Source organism: Rhea pennata, chromosome 13, assembly GCF_028389875.1.
Source record: "Rhea pennata isolate bPtePen1 chromosome 13, bPtePen1.pri, whole genome shotgun sequence".
Lineage (NCBI taxonomy): Eukaryota > Metazoa > Chordata > Aves > Rheiformes > Rheidae > Rhea > Rhea pennata.
In genome coordinates this window covers 1,685,710-1,697,200 of record NC_084675.1, presented here as the reverse complement: position 1 = coordinate 1,697,200, position 11,491 = coordinate 1,685,710, and the positions used below count along the sequence as shown (strand labels likewise).

The 11,491-nt window shown below is 47.0% G+C and overlaps 1 protein-coding gene across 2 annotated transcripts in view; it reads left to right on the top strand.

Moving 5' to 3' along the window:
* Window positions 1-1,249: 1,249 nt before the first annotated feature.
* The window catches only part of ATP6V0D1 (ATPase H+ transporting V0 subunit d1), a 40,624-nt gene continuing 30,382 nt past the window's right edge, over window positions 1,250-11,491 (top strand). The window contains exon 1 of one of the 2 annotated variants that reach the window (XM_062586695.1): window positions 1,250-1,449. In XM_062586695.1, the coding sequence (XP_062442679.1) occupies window positions 1,320-1,449 (130 nt within the window). In that variant the 5' untranslated portion in view covers window positions 1,250-1,319. The remainder of the gene's footprint in view (window positions 1,450-11,491) is intronic. The other variant, XM_062586694.1, reaches the window with a different exon arrangement.

Genomic DNA, 11,491 nt, shown 5'->3' with positions numbered 1-11,491 from the left:
GGGGATGCCACACACACTGCTGATGCCAACAGCAGAATGCTGCTGTGGAGCTGTAATACAGCCCTCACATTGTCTCAAACACTTTGAATTTGGCATAAAAGTACAGTAGTGTCTTAAAGTCATGGAGATGCAACAGAGAGCCCTGGACAGACTTAGGCGTAATGGTATGTTAGGCTAGCTCCGAGCAGTGTGGATGCAGGTTGCTGGCACTGCTGGTCCAGGGGCACTGTAGTGGTCAAGGGGTACTGCTGGTCCAGTGCACTGTAAAACACACAGTGACAGCGTGTCTGTGCAGCTGTAGTTCCCTTTGAAGGAAAACAGTGCCCCGTTTCCTACAGGTGGGTTAAGATGAGCTCAGACCTGCAGCAAAAGGGAAAACAGAAAGGGAGCAGGTTGACAAGGTGGGACAGTAAAGCCTGCAAGCAGCGCAGCAGGAGAGCGTGCTTGCAGAGTGATGAACCCCAGGATGGAGCAGCAACCATCAGGTCATACCTCCAGACATGGGCACTTCAGCTTCATTTGTGTGAAGCATTTTCCTGATGTTGGCCACGTTTCCTCACCATGCTTTGTAGTCCAGGAGCTTGGATGGCCTCTCTCCAGCACTCCACAGCCCTGGGCCTGGCGATATCCCCTCGTCTAAGCCCTGCGGTGTGGCAGGCCCGGCTCTTCCCTGCCCTGGATGGGTACAAGCACAGGTGCATGGAATCCTGTCCCATGCCCCACTCCTGTCCCTTGCACTGTGGCTCCAGCTGTGGGGCATGAGGTGGCTCAGGTCACCCTGCCAAGCCCTCCCTGCCCCCGCTGTGGCTGCAGGGGGCATGCGGATGGGGGCTGGAGGCTGTACCCAGGCCCGGGGGCTGTATGGAGGGGCTGGGGCCGTATGGAGGCACTGGGGGCTGTGCTGGGGACTGTGTCTGAGGCTACACGTGGGCTGCGAGGGAATGGGGGCTGCAGTGGGGACTTGGCAGTTCTGCGTGGAGTGGCCACGCGGGGCGAGGGAGCAGCGCCGTGCTACGCTCAGGCTCCGCCGCTCCGAGGCCGCGCAGGAGGGCGCAGGAGGGCTCACAGAGGGTTCGCGGCGCTGCGGGGGCCGCGCCCCACGCCGCGGCCACGGCGGCACTAGGGCCCGGCGGCAGCCCCAGGGCCCCACGGCAGCCCCGCCCCGCCCAGCGCCCCCCCCCCCGCTGCAGGCGCCCCGCAGCCGCCAGGGGCCAGCCCCAGCAGCGCGCGCGCGGCCTGCCGGGACGGGCGCGTGTCACGTGAGCGGCGGCCGGGTCACGTGAGGCGGTGGCGCCGGTGGGGAGCTGGTCGCAGTCGCCATGTCGTGCTTCCCGGAGCTGTACTTCAACGTGGACAACGGCTACCTGGAGGGGCTGGTGCGCGGCTTCAAGGCAGGCGTGCTCCGCCAGGGCGACTACGTGAACCTTGTGCAGTGCGAGAGCCTCGAGGGTGAGCGAGGCCGGGGTCTGCCGCCAGCGAGGCCCCGTGGAAGACAGGGCGCCCCGGCTGGCGGGGTTGCGGCGGGGGGGCTCGTCCGGCGGGATCGGGAGCTGGGCCTTCCCCGGACCTCTCTGCTGGGGCGGAGGGACAGGCCTGGGGGTGGCTGGACGACTGTGGGGGTAGGGGACCGAGTGGGAAGCACAGGGGCCTGGTAGTGGGGGGAGGGGGATGTCATAGTTTGGAGGGCTGGGTTTGGGGGCCCACTGGGTAGCAGGGGCCGACAGCAGTGGTGTGGGGTCACGGTCCTGGCAAATCTGAGGCCCAGCATCCTCAGGCTGTGGCTAAATAGCCGCCCCTGCTGGGCAGGGTTCTGGGTTCCCCTGGCGGTGGATCTTCCCATCTGAGCTGCACCCTGCAACCCTCTTAAGCTTTTAACTGACTCAGTTTCCTGATCTGTCTGGCTGTGTGATTGCACAAATGCTAGATCTGACGCAGCACTTTAAGCACCCACTCAGATTTTGGCTTCCTTAAAGTGGCTGAGTAACCATGGTGCACGTCCTTAGGTTGTTGGAAGCCAAATGGATTTGTCAGAAATGTTGATAAGTCTTGCATTTGGCATTCTCTGCACTAATGGCACACAGTGCAGGAAACCTTTTTATTATCTTGAGGCCAGAAGTAAGATTACTGGGACAGTCTAACTTGATTCCTGATAAAAGCAACCATTTTTTTGAGATGACCAAGTCACTTAGGAAAGTAACTGCTATTGATTGAAGTATTGCCAGTGAAGAAATGCACTATGGATTTTGGTACTTTCAGCAGTGAATACTCTTCACCTGTCATCCTGAGCTCTCTTTCTAGACTAATTTTGGCCACTCATTGCCTCTTGTCTAGATTAGTGTGTATAAAGCTGGAAATCTGTGATAGTTTTGTTGTATGATGTTCATCAGCTAAAATCTTAAGCTGTTTTTTTTTCCAACAAATAAAACAAAGTTCAAGAAACTTCAGGAAGCTTTGCTTCTCTTAGCCGCTTGCCCAGCACTTAAGCCATGCCTGTTTGTCTGCATCCTCCCAGAACTGTGACCACTAGAACTGCATCAAGTAGCTACATCGTGCAAAGTAAAAAGAAAATAGAACCATCAAAAGGGTAATCCCTTGCTTACCCAGCCAGAGGTCATGCTAGCACTTCTGACTTTTTCTGCTGATTTGTCTTCTATGATCTGTTCTGTTTCCCAAGGTAGAATGAGGATAGAGACTTTTTAACTTTCTCCCCGTCTTCAAACCAGTCAGCATTAAGGTATTCGTATTCCTCTGTATCATTGACTCGCTTAACGTTTTCTTTTTACTTAGTGATGTCTAGAACGTGGATCAGTGATTTGTTGATAAATCACGAAGATCAAAAATAGATCTCTATTGAAATAGGCTAGAAAAACGAATGTCTAGAGATGTCGGTTGGTTTGGTGAGTGGGACTCTGATTATTGAGATCTTTCTGTTGTAGACATCTTAAAATACTACTTAAATATCAGCTTTATCTTGAGGATTGTTACCAAGTGTTTCAAATTATTATTGACTATCTAGAGGGATCCTGAATGCAAAATCAATTGTTAAACAACAGCTATTGAAGTTGAATATTCACTTGAGCTGTTTCAGGAATATCTATATTATACAATATATCTTTAGGCTTTTAAATACAGCTGAGATCTTATTTGCAGTAGTCAAACTGCTTGTTTTTGATGAACTCAGATGACCACAGAACTTGTCATATTTCAATAGATGTTGCCTTCTTTCTCTCTATTGCTCTTTGTTAATCTTTTCTTTCTCTCTGTATTTGAATTTAAGATCAGTTCCATTCTTATCATTTCATTCTTCTTATTATTCTTATCTTGTTATGCGGGCAAAGCTTGTAGAAATAGTTGCTTGTAAATGTCAGCATTTGTAATAAGAATGACATCATATATTGAAGACCACTGTAGAAAATGGGGATTCCTGCTGCTAGTCGGACTCTTCCATTCAAGTCCATTTCTGAGAACAGAATGCTGAGGCTTGCCGCAGTCGCTACCTTAAAAATATCCAGGATATTTTTACTTAGGACAGAAGCTTCTTTTCTGCAGACTCTTCCTATGCTCTTTGCTTGCAGCAATCTTTGTTGTTCTTAGCACAGAGCCCAGGATCTGAAGGAGGGTATCTGTGCTGTCAGAAGTTTCAACATGCCTGAAACTGTCACTTTGTTATCATCATCTCCATAGATTACTTCCTCTTTGGAGTCTTTCTATGTTTATAGTTTCCCCTTTTTTTTCTCCCTTCTTTGCCTTTTGAACCAAGTTGCGTAAACTTAGCTGGTTAGTGGTTTTCTGTGTCTGGAATGAGTTGGTTTGGACTTCCCATAAGATTGTGTTGATGTTAACTGTTACATCTGTGACAGCTCTCTGGTGACTGCTGTTGTGCTCTTAGTCAAGCTCCTTTCAGAGCTTAAAGGCTGTTCTGAGATCACTGCTGATTTGAATCCTCCTCAGCTTTTTCTTCATCCCTGCATGGGATGCAGTTGTAGAAGGTTTCTTCTTCAAAGGAATGTTGCTCTTGATCACATTTGAAGAACTTTGGTGAGATCATATCCTTCCTCTGTTCATTCAGTTTTACTTTTTCTATCTCGATGCCTATTTTCTGTATTCAGTAGACTTTAAAGCCCCTTCTTTCTCTGCCAGCTATTTGTCTTCACTAAATCTAGGTAGTGGTGAGCCTACTGACAGCCAAAATAAGTACTTGTACACTCTTCTCCATCTCTCCTGTCTTTGCTACCTCTTCTTGTATGTTATTCCAGCTTTGCAAGTAGTCACAGTTTTAGAGCAGATTACTAACTTGACTCCTAAAGGTCCAATGCAGTTCCAGGACTGGCCACGGGAATTGGGCATCTGGCTGGTCTGCATTGGGCCTTTTCCTTGCAGTTCGCTGGTCTTGACATTGCTTGGAGAATGAGATGCTTCCAGCTCTGAAATCCTGCTCCCTCTTGTGTGCCTGTGATGATCTGGAAACACGACAGAGCTGACTGTGATTCAGAGCTTGAGCTGACAGCTTGATGCTGCCAGAAGGGGTAGGTTATGCTTTTCCATGTGATGCCCTGCCATCTCTGCTTGTTTGATCACAAAGTAAGCTGACTGAAACTCTTCCTTCTTGTTTAATCAGTTAACTGCTGTCATAGGGAGCCAAATAACTCAGTGTGATGGGGCAGGCTCCTAAGCTGGCTTGAAGAAGGGGCTGGAGCACATGACCAGGAGTGAAGGGAGGGCACAGGAGATGTTTTGGCTTCAGTTTTCTCTTGAAACTCTATGCAGGTTTGTTTAATCACTTCTTTCAGCTCCAGAAGGCCTGACACTAATTGTTTTTGAGACAGTTCCTGTGTGCTGTTGGCATGTGTTGGATAGTTCTTGGTAGCTGCTTAGCCTACTTCCTAATTCTGACACAAGGTGTCAGTGAAGGGCTTCTAGCTGCCTACCTCTAGTTCAGTTGTGTAAACCAGATCTGTTCTTGACTTGAATCTGTCCTGGATAAACTTATGAGTCACCTAGCCAAAAGGAGGCAGAGCTCTCTCCAGCTATTAAAAGCTGTTGTAGCCAACAAGAGGTTCGGCATCCGCTCTTGAGAATAAAAAGCTGTTGATAGAGTTGAACAGTGGTGCAACTTTAGGAAATGAAATTCAGTCAGGTATTGGAATATATAGGTTATAAGCAAGCCTTATTGTTGATCTTTCATGGTCAGTACTACAAAACGTATATGGAGCCAAGAAAGTGAACAGAAGCATCTTCTTTAGAAACAGGAATTCCTTTATCTTCAAGGGGTGTTCACTAATCTCTTATTTCCAGGCTCTTCAGCTCTAATATTCCTCTTGGTTCCACAGCAACAGTATAGGAAACTCAACCTGGGTCACAGACTTCTTTCTGATATGCCAGTGTAGGGAAGCTGACTGGTGTGATAAAACCCGGCAGCAGGACGTTTCACCCCATCCTGGGCATCGCTTGCCTTAGAGATTGGTACATAGGTGGCTGTAATCTGTGGAAATACAAATTGTATTGGTCTTTCATTCTTGCTTTCTACAGTGCTGCATTCAGTGATTTCTGAGGTAGTTGTGGATTACAGTAATCTGATGTCGCATCTGCTCTAGGGCAGCTATATCCATCTAAAGATCTGGCTCCCTGTGTAATGCTGTTTCAGCTATGGAACTTGTTGAGGCCCCATATAGTGAGTTTGTAGCACTGCTCTCCACTGGGGTCTACTCTCCCACTGTTTTCACTTCTAATAGCTTTTCTCAGCTTGGTACTAACTGTTAGAAATGTCTAGTTTTAACATGGAGCAATATGATGGTTTTTCATCATTACTGGGAATTAGTCCTTGGGTTTTTTGACAGTGATAAGCAGAACCTCATCACACCTGATGAGAGGTATAAATATGGTAAGCTGGTACACCTCTTCTCTGCGCTGGATCCTGGCAGGCCTGCCAGGAGACCTAACAGCGGAGTTTGGGAGCCATGAGCTCAATATTGCCTCTACAAAGCCATAGAAATGACTTGCTCTGTGGATAAAGTGACTTGCATGAGTAAATTTGATGATTTGAAATAAGAGCAGCCCACTCCTGTTGGAGGATGAGTATGAACAGTTAATGCAAATTGCTCTGGTAATATGAATTCTCTGCATCTTGTCAACAATAGCTTCCTTTCATATTGTCTTCAAAAAAGGGAACTGGAGCCTTCAGAGATACTGACAGGCTTTCAGGCCCATAATCCCCCTTATCTACTTCATTTTTCCCTTTGTGTTATAATCTTTCCCTGAAACCTTTCGCTTTGTGTCTTGGAGTACTTCTGTGTGAGAGCTTTAGTTTGCTTTAAGATAAGCCTTGAAATTCAAGCAGTGAACTAGATTGTCCAATGCAAGTTACTGCAGATGTGTTTCTGTTTGTGCCCATCACCTTTCACTGGGCAGCACTAAGAATATATCCCCATCCTTTTACATCTTTCCATTTATACACATTGATAAGATTTCCACCCCGCCCCGAGCCTTCTCTTCTCCAGGCTAACCAGTCCCAACTCTCTCTCTCCTCACATGAGAGACACTCCAGTCAATTGTCTTTGGCCCTTCACTGGACTTGTTCCAGTAAATCCATGTCTGTCTTACACTGAGGGGGCCAGAATTGGACACAGTATGTATGTGGCCTCACCAGTGGGGAGGATAGGGGAGGAATAACCTCTCTTGACCTGCTGGCAACTCTCTTCTTAATGCAGCTCAGCATACCATTGACCTTCTTTGCTACAAGGGCGCATAGTTGGCCTATGTTCAAGTCAATGTCCACAAGGACTCCAATATATTTCTCTACAAAGCTGCTGTCAAGCTAGTCAACCCCCACCATGTACTGGTACATGGTGTTATTCCTCCCCAGGTGAAAGAGTCTACACTTTCATTTGTTGAACTTCAGGAGTTTGTTCTCCGCTCACTTTTCCAGCCTGTCGATGTCCATCTGAACAGCAGCACAATCATCAGATGTTCCACTCCTCCTGGTGTTACACTATTTGCCAACTTACCGCAAATTCTATCCTGTCATCCAGGTCGTTATGTTAAACAGTAATGGCCCCAGGATTGACCCCTGCGGGGTGCTGCTAGTGACAGGGCCTCCAGCTGGACTCGATGCTGCTCACCACAACCCTCTGAGCTCAGCAGCTCAGCCAGTTTTCAGACCACCTCGCTGACCATTTATATAGCCTGCACTTCAGTTTGTTTGTGAGGATGTTGCGGGAGACAGTGTCAGAAGCCTTACTAAGATCAATGTAAAAAACATCTGCTGTTCTCTCCCTCATCCACTAAAGCAGTTATCTCATTATAGAAGGCCATCAAGTCAGTTAAGTGATTTCCTCTTTGTCTTTATGCTGACTATTCCAATCACCTTCCTGTCCTTTAGATTTTTGGAAACAGTATTCAGGATTAATTGCTCCATCACCTTCCCAAGGATTAAGGTAAAGCTGACCAGCCTGCAGCCTGTAATTCCTTGGATCCTCCTTCTTGCACTTTTTGAAAATACAAGTGACATTTGTTGTCTTCCAGTCCTCAGGAACCTCTCCTGATCACAATGACCTTTCAAAGGTAATTGAGAGTGGCTTTGATATGACATCAGCCAGCTTTCCTCAGCATTCATAGGTGCATCTTGTCAGGGCCTGTGGGCTTGTATGTGTCCAGGTTATTAAGGTACACCTTAACCTGATCGTCCTCCGTTAAGGGTAAGTTGTCTTTGCTCCAGACATCCCCACTGGTCTCAAGGGCCTGGGCTTCCTGAGAGCTGGTCTTACAAGTAAAGAAGGTGAAGAAGGCCTTTGTCTTTTCTGTGTTCTTTGTCACCAGGGCTCCTGCCCCATTCAGCAGTGGGCCTGCATTTTTCTTAGCCTTCCCTTTGCTGTGTGTGTACTTACAGAAGCCTTCCTTGTTGCCTTTCATGTCCCTTGCCAGTTGCAGCTCCAGATGGGCTTTAGTTCTCCTAGCCACATCCCTGCATGTGTCTGTATATTCTTCCTGGGTCACCTGTCCTTGCTTCTACCTGTTTTACAATTTCTTTTTATGTTTGAGTTTTGTCAGGAGCTCTTTGTTCATCCATGCAGGCCTCCTGCAGCCTCTACTTGATTTTCTGCTTGTTGAGGTGGACCATTTTACAGCTTGGAGGAGGTAGTCCTTGACTATGAGCCAGCTCTTTCGGGTACTTCTTTTTTCCAGGGCTGTATCTCATGGTATTTTTTCAAGCATGTCCTTGAATAGGCAGAAGTCTGCTATCCTAAGGCTCAGGGTTGTGATCTTGCTCTTTGTCCTGATCAGTCCTTGCAGAATGCTGAGTTCCACCATCTCATGGTCATTGTACCCAAGGCTGCTCCTGACTTTCAAATCTCTGACCAGTTCTTCCTTGTTTGTAGATATGAGGTCCAGCAGAGTGCCTCTCCTTGTTGTCTCCTTTATCACGTGTGTTAGGAAGTTGTCATCAGCACACTTCAGAAACCTCCTGAAATAACTGTGCCCTGCTGTGGTGTTCTTCCAGCAGGTATCGGGGTACTTGAAGTCCCCAGCGAGGACCAGAGCCTGTGAAAGTGAAGTTTCTTCCAACTCTCCGAAGAAGGTCATCTTCCTGATTAGATGGTCTGTTGCAGATGCCCACTACAATGTCGATCATGCTCGTTTGCCCACTAATCCTGGTCCATAAGTTCTCAGCTAACCTCTCATCTCCTCAGGCAGAGATCGATGCATTCCAGGTGCTCCCTTACATAAAAGGCAATTCCCCTTCCTCACCTTCCTGCCTGTCCTTCCAAAAAAGCCTGTATCCATCCATCACAGCTTTCCAGTTGTGTGAGTTATCCCACCATTTATCTCTGTGATCCCAGTGAGACTGTAGCCCTGTAACTGCACACAAACTTATAATTCCTCCTATTTGTTCCCTGTGCCGCATGCATTAGCGTACAAGAACTTCAGAGAGGCACTCTGGGATTCTGTTTTCCTAGAAGGGGCATGGTGTTTTTCCCTATAATGTGATAGCATAGATACTACTTCCTTATTTCCATGCATACACATGGGATGATGCCACCTTAGCTCTATTTTATTGATTAGCAGTTCTCTTTGGTTTATGTCACCCCAGGCTCTTTGGTTTGCAACCGTGTTTGATACTTCCTTGCTTAACTTATTCTCTTCTGCCCATCTCATTCCTAGTTTAAAGGCCTCCTTACCAGTTTGGCCAGCCTGTTGGTTTAGATACTTCTACCCCATTTTGTCAGGTAGATCCCATCTCTACTAAGCAGTTGTTGGCCCTTGAAGAGGGTCCCATGGTAACAGAACCTGAAACTCGGTTGTTGGCACCAGTTGAGTAGCCAATTGTTAACCTGCAGGATCTATTCAGTCCTCCTCAGGCCCTTCTCTCCCATGATCAGATTTGGAGAGAACATCACCTGGGCCCCATGCCTTTGAGCAATACCCCCAAAGTCATGTAGTCACATTTGATACTTCAGTATCAGTACCTGGCAGCATCATTGGTATCTGTGTAGAAGAGCAGCTGAGGGTAATTGTCTGAGGGCTGGCAAGCTTCAGCAGCCTCTCCACAGCATCCTAAATGTGAGCTCCTGGTAAGTAGCAAAACGTTAAGGAAGATCCTTGATGACTTGACACTAAACCTCCTGCAGGACAGAGTGATCTCCCCTGAGTGGTATCCTTATACATGTCAGAACCTTGTTACATGTAGAATGAATCTGTCTGTGACAATACAAAGTATGTGCTCTAAACAGCTACTGATACAGGGCTGGATGTTATGGAGCAAGATAAGACTAGAACGCTGGGGGGGGGCAGGAGGGGTCTTACTTTGTTTGGGGTTACTGAGGTGGTGTTTTTTGTTTGTTTGTTTTTTTTCTGAGCCTTGAAGAGTGATTCCTGGGTTACTCTGTGTAGCCCTTGCTGCTCAGAAAGTGAGCACTGCTTTAAGACTATTCAGCTAAAAGTGGATTGCTAAAGACTTGCTGTCTTAAATGCTTCTTTAGTGTAAAGACATTAATTTCTGCTCCCACCTTCTCCTCTTCTTTCTTCTCTGTATGGAGGAGAGATTGATGAAAGATACTGAAGCACAGGCTGCCTGATACACAAAGTAGAGATCAGAAAGCAGTGACTGCTTTTTCAAGCAGACTGTTGGCTCCTTATGTTAAAAAAGGAGAACTCTTCTGCTAGAAATGCACCATTTTCTTCACAGGAACTCTATTTCTGATAATCCATGTTGTCTTACCTTTGTTGTCTGGTGGTGCAGAAGACACGCAGCTGAGCCACTGTGGGGTGAAGTGTGTCTGTCTTCCCACTAACTGGTGAAAGGAAGGCTAGATGCACCAAAGCCAAGGCCTGCCTGAGAGAGGGGTGCATGTGATCTGCTTGGCTTCAACAGCTGGATGTCAAGGAGTGCTACAGGCTTCCTCCAAATGCAGTGCTTTTACTGTTTTGCTCCCGTTGCTTTTTTTTTTTTTTTTTCTTAATCAATTTTTTCGCCTCCTGGAGGCTATGTATGCTTTATGTTGTTGCATACTAAGTGCTCTCCATTATCTCTGTCCTCTGAAGGAGGAGCAGAAGAGGCTGGCTAACCTTTTCTCTTGAGTTCTATTGCTGAGCTTGGACACAAAGGGTTGGAGCTGAGTTTCTCTTTCAGCTTAATTGCATTGGCAATATGTCCTGTCTTAGGGGGAGTATTTTGCAGACAGCTTCTCTAGAGAAGTGACATTATAAGAAGAGGTAAAGACTGTGTCCGAGTGCATTTTTGGCACATCAGCCCATGGGGGAGCACCCTACATAATCTTGTCTTGGGGAAGGGTGTGTAGTGTACTGGTCCTTTCCTGTGCAGCTTCTTTGCTGAATTACTGAGCAAGGAGAGGCTGCTTGATGCTTCTGAAGTGTGGCAGTACTTAAATCCATCTTGAATTTCTGAAGTGGTCCAGTCTGAGCCCCAAACTTGCAAGACATAGAAGGCAAGCCTTAACGTGGTACACAAGGAACAAACTTTTCAAGGTATGAGGATGGCTCCTGACATCTAGGAGCCCTTTGTGAAGAACTGGACTTTGTTTGATAGGGTATGTTGTGCCTCTGCAGGAGGACTGGCCGTGCTCCCAAAAGACTTCATCTAATAGATGCAGAGTATATGGGAACAATGAGACCTGCAGAAGAGTCATAGCACATTCCTGTCCTGTGAACACTGGCCACTAATGCAGCAGAATTACCACAGGCAAAGGCTGCTGTGTTAAACTTTATGCTTTGTCCAGCCTCCTCCGTTGTCAGTGCTTCTGACAATGTCAGTGCTTCCGTCAAGCTCCTTCAGTTTGTCGGTTATTTACGTCCTGTATTTCTTCCTTTCTTCCTCCAGTCTTAATTCCTGCAAAATGAGACTCCTACTGTCTTCATTTTCTTAACTTTTGAATAATTTGCTGCCCAGCCCTTAAACAGCTTCACTAGATTTCATTCCAATAGCCTGTTAGCATACCAGACCTCTAAGACTACAGCTATGTTTTAGTTCAGTGTA